This window comes from Colobus angolensis, unplaced genomic scaffold (genome assembly GCF_000951035.1).
Source record: "Colobus angolensis palliatus isolate OR3802 unplaced genomic scaffold, Cang.pa_1.0 Scaffold46, whole genome shotgun sequence".
Taxonomy (NCBI): Eukaryota; Metazoa; Chordata; class Mammalia; order Primates; family Cercopithecidae; genus Colobus; species Colobus angolensis.
The window spans coordinates 10,431,726-10,449,470 of NW_012118043.1; the positions used below are offsets into that span (position 1 = coordinate 10,431,726).

Consider the following 17,745-nt stretch of genomic DNA (forward strand, 5'->3'; position numbering starts at 1 on the left):
GTCTGCGTCACCAAAGAAGCAAAAGCGGTCTTGAATAATTGGAACTCTTCTGCCAAATTAGCTAATGTTAATTTAGGCACCCCCCTTCTTCAGCATTTTCTTCATCATCATCTGGCACCACTTCAGAAGCACTCCATCAAATCATCCTCTATTAGTTCCTCTGGTGTAGTGTCTTTTTTGTTTTTGAGACAGAGTTTCACTCTTGTCGTCCAGGCTGGAGTGCAGTGGCGTGGTCTCGGCTTACGGCAACCTCCGCCTCCCAGATTCAAGCGATTCTCCTGTCTCAGACTTCCAAGTAGCAAGGATTACATGTGCTCGCCACCCGCCCAGCTAATTTTTGTATTTTTAGTAGACACAGGATTTCGCCATGTTGGCCAGGCTGGTCTCTTGAACTCCTGACAAGGTCATCCACCCGTCTCGGCCTCCCAAAGTGCCAGGATTACAGATGTGAGCCACCTCTCCCAGCCTTTTTTTGGAGACAGAGTCTCACTCTGTTACCCGGGCTGGAGTGCAGTGATGCTCTCTGGGCTCACTGCATCCTCTGCCTCATGGGTTCAAGCAATTCTCCTGCCTCAGCCTCTGTAGTAGCTGGGTTTTACAGGCATATGCCACCATGCCCAGCTAATTTTCTGTGTTTGTAGTAGATACGGGGTTTCACCATGTTGGCCAGGCTGGTCTCGAACTCCTGACCTCAGGTGATTCTCCCACCTTGGCATCCCGAAGTGCTGGGATTACAGATGTGAGCCATCATTCCTGGCTGGTGTCTATGTGCTCTCTAATTTCTCTAAGATCTATATCTTGAAGTCTTTCATTCGCCACATTTTATACTATAACCATAATATCTGATGTTTTTCTTAATTGGTTCTGTCATAAGTTCTGTGAAATCGTACATAATGTCTGGACACAGTTTTCTCCAACAGGTATTTATTTTTGGGGGGACTTGATGACTTTAGAACAACAATGGCATTTTCAGTGGTATAAGTCTTCCAGACTTCCATGATATTCTAGCAGGGTTGTCTTCAATAGTGTTGACAGTCTTTTCCATTGAGTACTATGTTTAATGACTTTTAAGGGTTCTATGAACCCCTGATCTGTAGGCTGATTTAGAGATACTGTGTTTAGGAGCAAGTAGACCATTTTGATGCCTGTGGCGTTGAACTTACTGGATTCTGGTTGGTCAGGGGCATTGTCCATTATCAGAAGAACTTAAAAAGGCAATCCCTTGCTGGCAAGGTACTTGCTGGCTTCAGGAACAAAGCGTCAGTGGAAACCAGTCCAGAAAAGGGGTTCTTGTTGTCCAGGCCTCCTTGTTACACATTACTGGCCAAAAGGACTGGCAGCTGGTGTTTATCGTTTCCCTTCAAGGCTTTTGAGGGTTAGCAGCTTTACAGATAAGGGCAGTCCTGATCATAAACCCAGCTTCATTTGCACAAATGAGTAGATTAATGTTATTTCTTCTTGCTTTAAAGTGGTGCTCACTTCTCTTCCTTACTAATAAGTGTCCTTTGTGGCATTTTTTTTTTTCCCCCAGAGTAGGGCACTTTGATCTGCATTAAAAACCTGTGCAGGCAGATATCCTTTCTCTTGAGCAATTTTCTTAATGGCATCTTGAAGACTGGTCAGCTGCCTCTTGGTCAGCAGAAACTGTTTTTCCTGTTCTCTTAACGTTTTTAAAGTGAAACCTCTTTCTAAAATTATCAAACTATCCTTTGCTGGCTTTAAATTCTCCAGCTTTGTAACGTTCACTTTCTGTTTGCTTTAAGTTGTCATTATATGACTTTACTCTTTTTGAATCATATGAGTATAGGTGTGCCTTTTTTGTAGCAATTCTGCACCCATATATAAGCTGTACTTTTAATGTGAAATAAAAAGGTATTTTGCAAAAGGTACAATGGTTTTTGCACCTGCTAGTGTAGCAGTGATGGCTTTACGAAATTTTTTTTTTTTTTTTTACAATAGTCCTTATACTGGATTCATTTATCTTGAAATGGTGGGCAACTGTAGCTGCAGACATATCAAGCAATTTAATTTTTTTCTTTAGATTTTGTCTTGTAATAACTTCTCTGCTTCTTGGGAACACTTCCAGCATCACTAGTAGCACATATGGGTCCCATGGTGTTATTCAGGGTTTATGGTATTGCACTAAACATGATAAGTGAGAACCACAAGATCACTTTTGACTGTGATACACAATTCACTGAAGAGACCAACTGTTCATGCGAAGATGATTAGTGTCGTGGGACTTTTTTAGTAAATATTTGGCAATACTTGAGCTCACTGCAATAGCAACAGTAGATGTGTACAATATTATTGTAGTGGAATGTTTACTATAGTTGATTCTGTACAGTTATGATTAATGCTATATCTTTTTTTTTCTTTTTTTTCTTTTTTTGAGATGGAGTCTCGCTCTGTTACCCAGGCAGGAGTGCAGTCGTGTGATCTCTGCTCACTTCAACCTCTGCCTCCCGGGTTCAAGCGATTCTCCTGCCTCAGCCTCCCGAGCAGGTGGGATTACATGCGCGTGCCACCACACCCCACTAATTTTTGTATTTTTTTTTCTTTTTTTTTTTGAGACAGAGTCTCACTCTGTCCCCCAGGCTGGAGTGCAGTGGCACGATCTTGGCTCACTACAAGTTCCGCCTCCCGAGTTCAGGCCATTCTCCTGCCTCAGCCTCCTGAGTAGCTGGGACTACAGGCGCCGGCCACTGCGCCCGGCTAATTTTTTGTATTGTTAGTAGAGACGGGGTTTCACCATGTTAGCCAGGATGGTCTCGATCTCCTGACCTTGTGATCCACCCATCTCGGCCTCCCAGAGTGCTGGAATTATAGGCGTAAGTCACTGCACCCAGCCTTTTTTCTTTTTTTTTTTTTAAACACGGAGTCTCACTCTGTTGCCCAGGCTGGAGTGCTGTGGCGTGATCTCGGCTTACTGCAAGCTCCACCTCGCAGGTTCACGCCCTTCTCCTGCCTCGGCCTCCTGAGTAGCTGGGACTACAGGTGCCCGCCACCACGCCCGGCTAATTTTTAGTAGAGGCATGTGTTTTTAGTAGAGGCAGGATTTCACTGTGTTAGCCAGGATGGTCTCCATCTCCTGACCTCATGATCTGCCCGCCTCAGCCTCCCAAAGTGCTGGGGTTACAGACGTGAGCCACCATGCTCGACCTATATTTTTTACTAGAGTTGGGGTTTCATTATGTTGGCCAGACTGCTCTTGAACTCCTGATGTCCAGTGATCTGTCTGTCTCAGCCTCCCAAAGTGCTGGGATTACAGGCATGAGCCACCACTCCCAGCCATAATACTATATCTTTATTCACATTGCTGTCATGTGCGAATGGTGCCATGTACAGCCTGTAAGTGTGTGTGTAAGTTTTGATAAATGTTAAGTTCTTACAATAGATTCGTATATATTTTATAGTAGTGAATGTTAAATATCTACATATATTTTATACATCATGGTGAATCTAAATTTGCTTTGGTTTTCCAATAGGCTACATGGCTTGTCTGCAAGTTTTTTTTTAATTGTTGCAGATCTCCAAAAAATTTTCCAATATGTTTATTGAAAAATATCTGTATATAAATGAACCATGTAGTTCCAAACTATGTTTGGACAGATGTGCAAGGATATGCCCTAAAAAAATGCCTTGGAAAAAAAAAAAAATACTGCAGGAGAATTAATGAAACAAGAATGACAGGGCTAATGGTTATTGTTCTGCTTTTGAATGTTTCTGAAATTTTCCTTAATAGTCTTTAAATTATGTGCTGTCCCACCTTTGACTAGTGATAAGCCCCTTCATACTAATTTCTTGTTCTTTTCACATATCTTCTTCTTTTTTAATTACTTTCTTGCTTTCTTAGGAAACAAGATGCCCCAGGTTCACTATCTACCTTTACTGCTTGAGTAGTTATCTATTACAGTGTAACAAATTACTCCAAAGTTAAAGATGTGTGAAATAATAAGCCTTTATTATCTCATACAGTTTCTGTAGATCAGAAATTTTGGAAGAGCTTAACTATTCTTTTGGCTTAGGGTCTTCCATAGGGTTGCAGTCAAGACGTTAGCCTGGGCTTTAGCATCTGAAGACTTGACTTGCAATTGCAGAATCCACTTCCACAATGGCTTACAAGTTAGTGCTGACCATTGGTAGATCTTAGTGCTTCACCATGTGGGTTTCTCTGTAGGACTGTTTGAATGTTTTCATGACATGGCTGCTGACTTTTCCTAGAGTGAATGATCCAAAAGAATAAGGTAAACACTGCCATATCTTTTATAACATAACCTCAAAAATTACACAATATCATTTTCAAAATATCCTATTGGTTATACAAGTCACCTTTATACATTGTAGGAAGAGATTGTATAAGGGCATGAATACAAGGAAGGTAGGGATCATTGAGATTTACTTGAATTTTAGATTCCACACTAGCACAAGAATCAGCCATTTTTCCAATGAGCCATGGTTCCTTTTAATACAGAGTAGTATTTAAAGATTAAAATACTGGTACTCAGTTAAGAGGATGTACTTACTGTTAATTGCTTATGATTTCTGCTAGGTACTTTTAGTAGACAGAGTAATAAATGTATATATATGTATATACATTTAAATCATACATTCATTTTGATATTTGACCTAAATTTAGCCTAACAGGGTTTTTACCTCTTCGAATTTATGAGTTTTTTCCCAAATTTATTTTTTTGAAATAGGTAAAACATTTACATAGTTAAAAAGTCAAAAACATGTGAAAAGATGTAGTCAGAGAAGTCTTATTTATATACCTTTCTCTACACCTCATTCTTATTAGTAACCATTTTTATTCGTTTCTGGTTTATTCTTCAGGTGTTTCATTTTGCACAAATAGGTAAAGGCATGTACACATACAGATGTATGTATTCATATTTCCCATTCCACCCACTCACCCCCTAATCTTTTACCAAAGATAGTATACTTTATACACTATTCTATACCTTTCTTTTTTTAGCAGTGTATCCTGGAAATCAGTTCTTATCTTTATTTGGAGGTCTTCATTTTCTTCTGGCTATATAGTGTCTATTAGATGGATACACTACTGAAAGTTCACCTATATGCACAGTCTTTTGGATTGTTGCTAGTCTTTTGCTACTAGAAATAATGAATAATCAGCTGGACACAGTGGCTCACACCTATAATCCCAACACTTTGGGAGGCCGAGGTGGGCAGATCACGAGGTCGGGAGATTGAGACCATCCTGGCCAACATGAAACCCCGTCTTTACTAAAAATACAAAAATTAGCTGGGTATGGTGGTGCATGCCTGTAATCCCAGCTACTCGGGAGGCTGAGACAGGAGAATCTCTTGAACCAGGGAGTCAGAGGTTGTGGTGAGCTGAGATTGCAGCACTGCACTCCAGCCTGGCGACAGAGCGAGACTCCGTCTCAGAAAAAAAAAAAAGAAATAATGAATAATCGTATGCGTATCTCATTACTTGTATCAGGTGTGTTGGTGAGATAGAATTGGTACTGCTAGGTCAGAGGAAAAATATGTGTACAATTTTGTTAGATTATTGGCAGATTCCTTCTTCATAGGTGTCATGCCATTTTTGTTATCCCCTCAGAGGTATTTTGAGGACTAGATGAGTTCAAGTATATAGAGTGTCTAACAAAATGATCACTCAGGCTGGGTGCAGTGGCTCACGCCTGTAATCCTAGCACTTTGAGAGGCCGAGGTGGGCGGATCACTTGCGGTCAGGAGTTAGACCAGCCTGGCCAATATGGGGAAAACCTGTCTCTACCAAAAATACAAAACTTAGCCAGACATAGTGATACGCACCTGTAGTCCCAGCTACTTGGGTGGCTAAGGGCAGGAGAATCGCTCAAACCCAGGAAGCAAAGCGGAGGTTGCAGTGAGCCAATATCGCACCATTGCACTCCAGCCTGGGTGTCACAACGAGACTTCGTCTCAAAAATAAATAAATAAATAAAAAGATCGTGCCATCAAAAATAACTATTTCCCTGAAATCAGTATCCTTAGACGTTTCATACATTGTCAAATGAATTTCAAGACTTTTCAATATCTTGAATACATTCCTAGACATACATGTAGTTCCGTTAATTGCTTTGTGCAGAGCTAAACACAGTGGTTGGTAGATCATTCACAGGTGATTATTTTATATACTTAAAAGATTGAACAACAAGGCTGGGCGTGGTGGATCACTTGAGGTTAGGAGTTTGAGACCAGCCTCGTCAACATGGTGAAACCCCATCTCTACAAAAATACAAAAATTAGCCAGGCATGGTGGCACATACCCATAGTCCCAGCTACTCAGGAGGCTGACGCAGGAGAATCACTCGAACCCAGGAGGCAGAGGTTGCAGGGATCCAGCCAAGATCATGCCACTGCACTCCAGAGCAAGACTCTGTCTCAAAAATAAAAATTTTTAAAAAAGACTGAACAACAAATAGGCAGTGCTATTACTTCTTGCACATATTCTTAAACATTGGGGTTCACATTTATAAAGTGGCAATTTATATTGGAATGTTCCTGTTCTGTAAAACCATTCGACATTGTGATGGCAAATCCCTTCAAGATAATAAAATGCAGAATACTTAGGGGAAATTATTATGTTAAACTGAGCTTGCATTTTAATCTTTTATTTTTGGAGTCACCTGTGGTTTCACAAGTTGGATACAGGCTAAAGTGATGAGCATTATCAGCTTAAATTTGTTCCATGAGCACAAACTATACTCTTTTTTGTTGATTGCTGTATAAAGGATTTATGAGCTTAGTTACAAGGAGACTCAAATGTAAATGAATCCAGAGATATTATTAGTATATGCTTTAAAAATAAGTGAGAATATATTAACTTCTGTTGGTATTTAAAAAGCATTACTTTAAAAAGTGTGTGTATATTTAACATAGGAAGATCGCTGTTAACACGTTGAGATTAAAACCCTAGAAAAATTTGGTTTGATTGGTTTCAGTATTTTAATAATAGTAACTATGGTTTTATTAAAGTGTGTATATTTTTATTTGACATAAACAGATAGTAATTTGCCCAAACTTTAGCTGTTTGATAAAGTAGTAGTGCATGTTATGTAAAAATTTGCATAAATTTTCATGTATTTATTTCAGTCATTAAGCCTCTCTTAAATATTTGGTTATATTATTTGCCAGTGCTTCATCAATATATGTAACATTTTGGATTTATAATTTAGCACAACACCCTTTAATTCTTTTCCAACTTTATTTCTAGGTGCTAACTGCCAAAGAAAGGAAAACTCAAATTGATGATAGAAACAAATTGACTGAACATTTTATTATTACACTTCCTATGTTACTGTCAAAGGTACAGTTTCCTTTACAGTTTTGTTATGTCACTGAGTTTGCTTTCATTGTACTATTAAAGTAGTTACTGTCTTTTTCTTTGCTTCTTCTCCTTCTAGTATTCTGCAGATGCAGAGAAGGTAGCAAACTTGCTACAAATCCCACAGTATTTTGATTTAGAAATCTACAGCACAGGTAGAATGGAAAAGGTAATGATACTATGAAATTGAAATTCAGCTATTATAGTTTTATTAACTGAATTATTTTCATGTACTCTTATAGGCTTATTTGTTATTTGACAGATGCTAATTTTTTATTTTTTATTATTCTAAATATTACAGTTTTTCTTTTTTTTGTCTTCTCAGCATCTGGATGCTTTATTAAAACAGATTAAGTTTGTTGTGGAGAAACATGTAGAATCAGATGTTCTAGAAGCCTGCAGTAAAACCTATAGCATCTTATGCAGTGAAGAATATACCATCCAGAACAGAGTTGACATAGCTCGAAGCCAGCTGATTGATGAGTTTGTAGATCGATTCAATCATTCTGTGGAAGACCTATTGCAAGAGGTCTGTTCTAAAGTTAATGTGTACATATAATAATATAGACTAAGAATTTAAGATAGCTGAGTGTGTAAAGCATTTTCCTTTTAAAATGAAATCGAGTAGAAGTTTCTGTCCCTTCCAAAACTTAGCAACCTTATTATAATTGTGTATTCTATAAAGATCAGCCTTGGTTATGCCTTATTTTTATTCTAAAAATCTGTCATAAAAACTAGAATTTTTTTCTCTTTCAAGAATTTTTTTTTTTTTTTTTTTTTGAGACAGTCTTGCTTTGTCACCGAGGCTAGAGTGCAGTGGCACGATCTCAACTCATTGCTCACCACAGCCTCTGCCTCCCAGGTTCAAGTGATTCTCCTGCCTCAACCTCTGGAGTAGCTGGGATTACAGGCACCTGTCACCACGCTCAGCTAATTTTTTTATTTTTAGTAGAAACGGGCTTTCACCATGTTGGCCGGGCTGGTGTTGAACCCCTGATCTCAAGTGATCTGCCCACCTCAGCCTCCCAAAGTGCTGGGATTACAGGCATGAGCCACTACACCCGGCAAAAAAATCTCTTTAAAGTCTAATTTTTCCTAACCCATTTTCTATTTCTGGGACCTTATTTACATTTTAATATTGCTGAATTATTGTGATGTGCTAATGAATAGAGCATGCAAATTAAGTCTGCTTTTAAGGATGCCTGCTTATCAGTGGTATGCCCAAGATATCAGGCAAGCATTTCCAATTGCTTATTTTCTAATTATTTCTGTGACTTCTTCCTCTTTCCCTCTCTTTCATCAATCTATGTAAGGCAATCTGGGACTTCCATAGTTCTCTGTGCTCTGATGACCACATAACTGATTTATAAAAGACTCTTTCCTGCTATTGGAACTCAACCATTATTTATGATTTTTCATTCATTGTGATTTTCAAGCTACAAAAGTGACTGACAATAAAATATTGGAAATAATCATTGAAAGTCTTTCAAGTACATACCTTTCACTTAGAAATTTTAAAGGGTTTTATCTTACAGTATTAATCAGAAAACTTTTCAAAGTCATGTTTATCACAACATTATTTAAAATGCAGAAATTATTTCTAGGTTGTTAGAGTTATGGGTGTTTTTGCCTTTTTGCTTATTTGTATTATGGGATCTACAATGAATATATACTATTTATATAATTTAAAAGAATAGGCAGTAAATAGTAATATACTATAATGTGAGTAAAGTTGTGGTAATGATGTGATGTTTCCTTTTTTTATAGGGAGAAGAAGCTGATGATGATGATATTTACAATGTTCTTTCTACATTAAAGCGGTTAACTTCTTTTCACAAGTACGTTATTTTATTTAAAGTAAAGGCAACGAGGTGGCTCATGCCTGTAACCCCAACACTTGGAGAGGCCGAGGTGGGCAGATTGCTTGAAGCCAGGAATTGGAGACCAGCCTGGCAAAACCCCAGCTGTACAAAAAACACAAAAATCGGGCATGAGAGTGTGCACCTGTGGTCTCAGCTGCTCAGGAGGCTGAGGCAGGAGACACAGGAGAATCGCTTGAACCCAGGAGATGGGGGTTGCAGTGAGCCACGATCGCGCCTCTGCACTCCAGCCTGAGACAACAGGCTGTCTCAAAAAATAAATAAATAAAGTAAATGTAGTAACCCAGGTGTGCAGGCACAGAGCTATGATCCTAGCCACTGAGGAGGTTGAGGAAGGAAGATCACTTGAGCCCAGGAGTTCAAGGCTGCACTTGATCATGGCGCTGGCCCATGATAGTACCTATGAATAGCCACTGCACTTCAGCATGAGCAGTATGGTGAGATCTGATCTCAATAACAACAGAAAGATAAAATAGATTTAGTGAATGACATGTAACAGCCAGCACACAGTGACTGACTGTTGTGTTTGACATTAATAACAATGGAAATTTTAGGCTTGGTGTGATGACTCACACCTATAATCCCAGCATTTTGGGAAGGCAAGGGAGGTGGATTGCTTGAGCCCCGTGAGTTTGAGACCAGCCTGGGCAATAGGCAGATCCTATCTCAATTAAAACAAAATAGATGTTTTTTTAAAAATGGAAATTTTAGAGGAATATTGAGATGTTTTTCCTTTATTCGGATTTATCTTGATGATTATATGATTATGTTTTGCTATCACTGAACTACTTTTTTTTTTTTTTTTTTTTTTTTTTTGACACAGTCTTACTCTGTTGCCCAGACTGGAATGTAGTGGTACCATCTCGGATCACTGCAACCTCTGCCTCCCAGGTTTAAGTGATTCTTATGCCTTAGCCTCTCAAGTAGCTGGGACCACAGGTGTGCACCACCATGCTCAGCTAATTTTTATATTTTTAATAGAGATGGGTTTCACCATGTTGGCTAGGCTGGTCTTGAACTCCTGACCTCAAGCAATCCACTGGCACTCGACCTCCCAAAGTGCTGGGATTACAGACGTAAGTCACTGTGCCTGGCCTGTCATTTAATTACTTAAGGTATAAAATGTATTTACTATAATGATTTAGCCGTCATTTAATGTAATGAATATATACTGTAAAAGTTTAAGCCCATGAGTATTTAACAAATTAGACAGGCTTATTTCATCAGCTAGAGTGCTACAGGTAATCCCAGCACGCTGGGAGGCCGAGGCAGGTGGATCATCTGAGGTCAGGAGTTCGAGACCACCCTGGCCATGGTGAAACCCCGTCTCTACTAAAAATACAAAAAATTAGCTGGGTGTGGTGGTGTGCGCCTGTAATCCCAGCTACTCGGGAGGTCTGAGGCAGGAGAATTGCATGAACCCAGGAGGCAGAGGTTGCAGTGAGCAGAGATCGCACCATTGTACTCCAGCCTGGGCAACAAGAGCAAAACTCCATCTCAGAAAAAAATAAAAAGAAAGAAAGAAAATCTGGAGGACAGTTGGGCTTATATTGGTCAAAGGATATAAAATTTCAGTTAGGAGGAATAAATTCAACCCATCTATTGTACAACATGGTGACTATAGTTAAAAACAATGTGTTATATTCTTGAAAATTGCCAAGAGAGTAGATTTTAATATTTTTATTTTTTCAAAAAAAATTTTTGTGACAGAGTCTTGCTCTCTCACCCAGGCTGGAGTGCAGTGGCACAATCACGGCTCACTACAGCCTCAACTTCCTGTGTACAAGAGATCCTCTTACCTCAGTCTCCCAAGTAACTGGAACTACAGGAACATGCCACCACACTGGGCTAATTTTTTTTATTTTTTCTAGAGACAAGGTTTCACCATGTTACCCAGGCTAGTCTTGAATTCTTGGGCTTAAGCAGTTTTCCTCCCTCGGCCTCCTAAAGTGCTGGGATTACAGGCATGAGCCACTGCACCCGACTAAGAGTAGATTTTAAGTGTTCTCACCACAAGAAAAAAATGATAAGTGTGTGAAGTAATGGATATGTTAATTAGCTCAATTTAGTCATTCCATAGTTTATACATATTTCAAAGCAACATGCTGTATACAATAAGTATATACTAATTTTTATTTGTTAACATAAAGGACAAAAATACATAAGATTTTCAGGAAAGTCATGAGTTACTCTTGTGAGCTTTTTTTCCTGAATTGTTCCTTTATGCTTGGTTATTGTGTTGTTACTATGTCAGTAGAACAGGTGAATTTGAATAAGGAAGAAAGATTCAGATCACTGAAATGTATGTTGTCAAATTGTAATTTTCACTTCCCTTGTAATGAGATATGCCAGTCTTCTCCATGAAGAAAGGACAAAAAAAACTTTTTTGTCCAAAGAGAATTTGAGTATAGCTTTTACGCTGAGCAGTACTTCAAAATTAAAAATTGATTTCCAAAATCTAAGTCTTTATATACAAGTAAATTTTTTTATTCCCTAGAAAAGTAAACTTTTATTAAAAGAAAAAAACCTGTCATTTGAAAACAGAAGTTACTAGTGTCAGAATGACTATTTTTAGTAGTAGAGCTCATGAGAATATAAAAATTTACCATTACACGTTCATAAGTCCTCAGCCCAAGTAAATAGCTGTAGTGCAGTTTTTGCGCTTTCCCATTTTTCCTTTCCTTTGTCTTTATCTCCATTTTGGGAATATAGATCTCTCTTTCAAAAATACACATGTGGTTTTATTTTTAAATTGTAAATGGAATTCTTTAAAATGTACTTTTAAATAGGCCTGACGCGGTGGCTCACACCTGTAATCCTAGCATTTTGGGAGGCCAAGGCGGGTGGATCTCTTGAGCTGAGGAGTTCAAGACCAGCCTGGCCAACATGGTGAAACCCCATCTCTACAAAAATACAAAAATTAGCCAGGTGTCATGGTACACGCCTGTAGTCCCAGCTACTCAGGAGGCTGAGGCATGAGAATCTCTTGAACCCAGGAGGCAGAGATTGTAGTGAGCCGGGATCTTGCCACTGCACTCCAGCCTAGGCGACAGAGCGAGACCCTGTCCTTAAAAAAAATAAAACTAAAACAAAAAAGGTACTTTTATATATAAAATAAAGGGAGTTTATCCATTTGTGGAATAGAATATGAGCTTACCTTGACCACGTGGTAGAAACTTTGAGTTAAATATGTGAGGTTTTATTTTTGTTGATTTCTTTAATAAATTCTTAGAATCATCTCTTTTTCTTTCCTTTTCCTTTCTACCTTTCTTTCACATTTGAGCATTTAATGAGCTTTCCCTTTATGAATCTTTTTCAATTCTGCAAGGAAATGAAAAAAAAAAAAAATTTTTTTTTTTTCTGAGACAAAGTCTTGCTCAGTTACCCACACTGGAGTGCAGTGGTGCAGTCTTGGTTCACTGCAACCTCTGTGTCCAGGGTTCAAGTGATTCTCCTGCCTCGGCCTCCCAAGTAGCTGGGACTACAGGCATGCGCCACCATGCCAAATTAATTTGTGTGTGTGTATTTTTAGTAGAGACAGGGTTTCACCATGTTGGCCAGGCTGGTCTCAGACTCCTGACCTCAAGTGATTTGCCAGCCATGGCCTCCCAAAGTACTGGAATTATAGGCAGGAGCCACTATGCCCAACCGAAATGAAATTATTTTATTTTTCCACTCACTTGAACTGAGCTCAAATTTAAATTTCCTTCCGTTCTAGAATAAAACAAATGCATTTTTGTTTATTTCAGTGCACATGATCTCACAAAATGGGATCTCTTTGGTAATTGCTACAGATTATTGAAGACTGGAATTGAACATGGAGCCATGCCAGAACAGGTAGGAGTTTATTGATATTCCTTCTGTATGACTCTAGAAAGTTAAGTTTTTCTGAAGTCATATGATTATCAGAAGCCTTTTATAGAAAATAGTTGATAATTCTTTAGGGTGGCTGCCTCTTTTGAGAGAATTATTGCTATAGTAATCGAATATTACTGATAGGTATATTATATCGGCTTATGTGTTAGAGTAGAAAAAATAGAAAACTTTTGCTATAACATACCATAAAAATGTTAATGTTAAGGTAGACTTTGCTCTTTTAGGAAAAATACCATTAATATCTGTGGCAGCAATTTTAAAACTTTCAATTTATTCATTATGTAATGAAAATTGATGTTGGGTATATTCCAGCCCTGTTCTAGGTATTAATCACATTAAGCATGGCTTAGTTTTTATATTAGAATCATAAATTAACATGGCAGCCTTTAATAGACTTTAGACCTTTGTACACTCATATATACAAGTTAGAGTAGAAGGGGCAGGAATTCAACAAATTTTGCCTAATCTGAAAAAGACTTCGGTAGAATAATTACTTGATTCAATATGAGAAAAGAAGGAGTTATTTTGTACACTGTAGACATTCGTGTAGACCAAAATATCAACTCCATCATTAAGTGTAGGTAGTATTTAGGGGTTATCTCATTCATTTCCATTTGGTAATACAGAATGCTTAGATGATACTTTATTACTCTAAAGCAGTAAGAATTTCAACAGATAAAATCATAATCTTATATTAAAAGTTAATCATGGGCTGAGCGCAGTGGTTCATGCCTATAATCCCAGCCCTTTGGGAGGTCAAGGCAGGGTGAATTACCTGAGGTCAGAAGTTCGAGACCAACCTGGCCAACATGGTGAAACCCCATCTCTACTAAAAATTTAAAAATTAGCCAGATACAGTGGCATGCACCTGTAGTCCCCAGCTACTTGGGAGGCTGAAGCTGGAGAATCGCTTAAACCTGGGAGGCAGAGGTTGCAATGAGCCAAGTTGATGCCACTGCACTTCATCATTGGTGACAGAGTGAGACTCTGTCTCAAAAAAAAAAAAAAAAAAGTTAATTATGAAAACAGTACTTTATTATTGCTGTGATTAATTCATTTGAATTGCATAACATTAGTCATTTTCTTGGTCCCTACAAATGTCCCTGATTATGTTAGACGTTCTTATTGTAGTTTGTGAAAAGACACTAAATATTTTACCCTGTCTTTTTTAAAATGTATTGCTGACACCAACTTCCCATCCTCTCTTTATCTCAGACCAGCAGCCTAAATAAAATTCACTCATATTTTCAAGCCATGCTTCTAATTTGAAAGTGAATGAGAGAGTTAAGATATTCTTTTTATCCTTTTCTCTTTCTCCAGGTAGAGAATAAGTGTACATCTCTGTTTCATCTACTGTGTCAAAATTTTTAGACTTACCATACCATCATTATTGTCCTAGTTCTGACTCGTGACAGCTTCATAATGTTGTCTTCTATTGTTATTTTTGTTTTCTGTTGCTTATGTTCATTGCATATGTCTTATTTCCTCCATTTTTATTGTTGGATAAAAGAGCATACTTATGTGACATTAAAAGTTTTGTGGCTTTAGGGGCTGGGCGCGGTGGCTCACACCTGTAATCCCAGCACTTTGGGAGGCCAAGGTGGGCGGATCACAAGGCCAGGAGTTCAAGACCAGCCTGGCCAATATGGCGAAACCCTGTCTCTACTAAAAATACAAAATTTAGCCGGGCACGGTGGCAGGCGCCTGTAGTCCCAGCTACTCGGGAGGGTGAGGCAGGAGAATCGCTTGAACCCAGCAGGCAGAGGCTGCAATGAGCCGAGATTGCACCACTGCACTCCAGCCTGGGTGACAGAGCGAGAGACTCCATCTCAAAAAAAAAAAAAAAGGTTTTGTGGCTTTAAGTTTGTTAATTTCTTAAACATATTTTTAACCATGTGTATGAAGTTTGAGTGCATGACTCAAATATGACTAGATTGTACTCTTGTTCATTTTAGCAGCTCTGATAAATACCTCTTAAGATACTGTTGAAAATACAGAAATTCTATATTTAACCACTTCTTTTTTGTTTGTTTGAGATGGAGTCTCACTCTGTCACACAGGCTGGAGTGCAGTGGCGTGGTCTCTGCTCACTGTGACCTCCACCTCCTGGGTTCAAGCGACTCTTCCACCTTGTCCTCCTGAGTAGCTGGGGTTATAGGCCTGCATCACCACGCTGGGCTAGTTTTTGTAGTTTTAGTGGAGACGAGGTTTCCCCATGTTGGCCAGGCTGGTCTTGAACTACCAACCTCAAGTGACCTGCTTGCCTTGGCTTCACAGAGTGTTGGGATTTCGGGCATGAGCCACTGCACCCGGCCCTCAACCACTTCTTAATACAACCATGCAAGCTCACTTTTTAGGGTTCCAACTGTGTGCTTACAATAAGAACTCAGAGAAAATACCTTTTAGAGCAGGGGTACTGATGAGCTACCAAAATGTTTATTACTGTTGACCCTCAGTTGTTCTTAATGTTTTGAAGATACCTTAAAACTTGCTAGCTGTGTGGGGAGACTACATTGTCTATATGCTTGACTTTTTTTTTTTTTTTTGTAATGATAACCAGTTCAACTAGAAGTTCCTAGTGCCGTCCTTCACTGAATTGTTACACAGGCATACCTCATTTTAGTGTGCTTTGCTTTATTGCGTGGTTTTTTTCAAATTGAAGGTTTGCGTCAACCCTGCATCAAGCAAGGCTATCAGTGTCATTTTCCCAAAAGCGTATACCGACTTAGTGTTTCTGTGTCACATTTTGGTAAATCTTGGTTATTTCAGACTTTTTTGTTAATATTAAATCTGTTATGAAGATTGGTGATCAGTAATCTTTGATGTTTCTATTGTAATTGCTTTGGGGCACTATGAACTGTTCCCACATAAGATGGTGGACTTAATCCATCAATGTTATGTGTGTTTTGACTGCTCTATGACAGGCCTTTCCCTAATCCCTTTCCCTCGCAGGCTCCCTATTCCCTGAGACAAAACAATATTGAAATTAGGCCACTTAATAACTCTACAGTGTTTCTTAATGTTCAAGTGGAAGAGTCACACTTCTCTCATTTTTCATGACTGCTAACACAGCAGAAGTAATTTTTACTTTCAAGCCTTAATTATTTAAGAAAAAAACATTGCGTTAAGTCTTACGGCTGCCATAGAAAGTGACTCCGCTGATGCGTCTGAGAAACTTTTGGGAAGGATTCACCATTCTAGACGCCATTAAGAAATTAGTGATTCATGGGAGGAGATCCAACTATCAACATTAACAGGAGTTTGGAAGAAGTTGATATCAGTGTTCATGGATGACTTTGAGGGGTTAAGACAAGTACAGAAAGTCACTCAGATGTAGTGGAGATAGCAAGAGAACTAGAATTAGAAGTGGAGCCTGAAGATGAGCCTGAGTTGCTGCAATCTCCTGCTCAAACTTGAAGAGATGAGGAGTTGCTTCTTATGGATGAGCAATGAAAGAGATGGCATTTACTCCTAGTGAAGGTGCTGTGAACATTGTTAAAATGACAACGAAGGATTTAGGATATTACATAAATGTAGTTGATAAAGCAGTGATAAGGGTGTGAGAGAGTTGTCTCCAGTTTTGAAAGAAGGTCTGTGAAGAAAATGTTGTCAAACAGCATCAGTGCTGCAGAGAAATCTTTTATGAAAGGAAGAATCAATCGATACAGCAAACTTCACTGCCATCTTGAGAAATTGCCATAGCCACCCCAGCCTTCAACAACCACCCTGTTAAGTCAGTAGCCATTAACATTTGAAGCAAGACCCTCCACCACTAAAAAAATTATGACTCACTGAAGAAGTCAGGTGATCATTAGCATTTTGTAGCAGTGAAGTATTGTATTGTTTACTTAAGCTATGTACATTGTTTTTTCAGACATAACGCTATTGCACACTTTTATATGCGTTGTGAAACCAAAGGTTTTGTGACTTTATTACAAAATTTGCTTTTTTGTGATGTCTGGGAGTAAACTTGTGCTATATCCAGGGTACGCCTGTGTATTTGTGTTATTTTTTTCCCCTCCTAGTGATTTATCTTTTGTCATACCAGTACTGTTTTAACCATTATACTTTTAGAATATGTGGAAGACTGGCCAGGCATGGTGGCGCATGCCTGTAATCCAAGCCTTTTGGGAGGCTGAGGCAGGCAGATCACATAAGGACAGAAGTTCGAGACCAGCCTGGCCAATACGGCAAAATGCTGTCTCTACTAAAAATAGAAAATTAGCCGGGCATGGTGGCATGTGTCTGTTATCCCAGCTACTCGGGAGGCTGAGGCAGGAGAATCGCTTGAACCCAGGAGGCAGAGGTTGCAGTGAGCCGAGATCACGCCATTACACTCCAGCCTGGGCAACGAGCAAAACTCTCATCTCAAAAAAAATTTTTTTTAATATCTAAAAAGTAAAAAATATGTGGCAGACCAAAAAGAAATTACCTATTCTAATAATTTTTTAAATAAATTTTTTAAAAATCAAATTATAGAAAAGTTACAGAAAATTCACCTAATCCATTTTCAATATTTTCCCACATTTCTGCACTTTGCACTATCTATATGTAGATATGGGGCCGGGCGCGGTGGCTCAAGCCTGTAATCCCAGCACTTTGGGAGGCCGAGACGGGCGGATCACGAGGTCAGGAGATCGAGACCATCCT

At 38.9% G+C, this 17,745-nt stretch overlaps 1 protein-coding gene across 2 annotated transcripts in view; it reads left to right on the forward strand.

Moving 5' to 3' along the window:
* Window positions 1–17,745, forward strand: part of STAG1 (stromal antigen 1) — a 301,019-nt gene that overhangs the window by 207,379 nt on the left and 75,895 nt on the right. For both annotated transcript variants that reach the window (XM_011958167.1, XM_011958168.1), the window contains exons 16-20: window positions 7,229–7,321; window positions 7,419–7,508; window positions 7,665–7,868; window positions 9,107–9,177; window positions 12,969–13,056. In XM_011958167.1, the coding sequence (XP_011813557.1) occupies window positions 7,229–7,321; window positions 7,419–7,508; window positions 7,665–7,868; window positions 9,107–9,177; window positions 12,969–13,056 (546 nt within the window). The remainder of the gene's footprint in view (window positions 1–7,228; window positions 7,322–7,418; window positions 7,509–7,664; window positions 7,869–9,106; window positions 9,178–12,968; window positions 13,057–17,745) is intronic.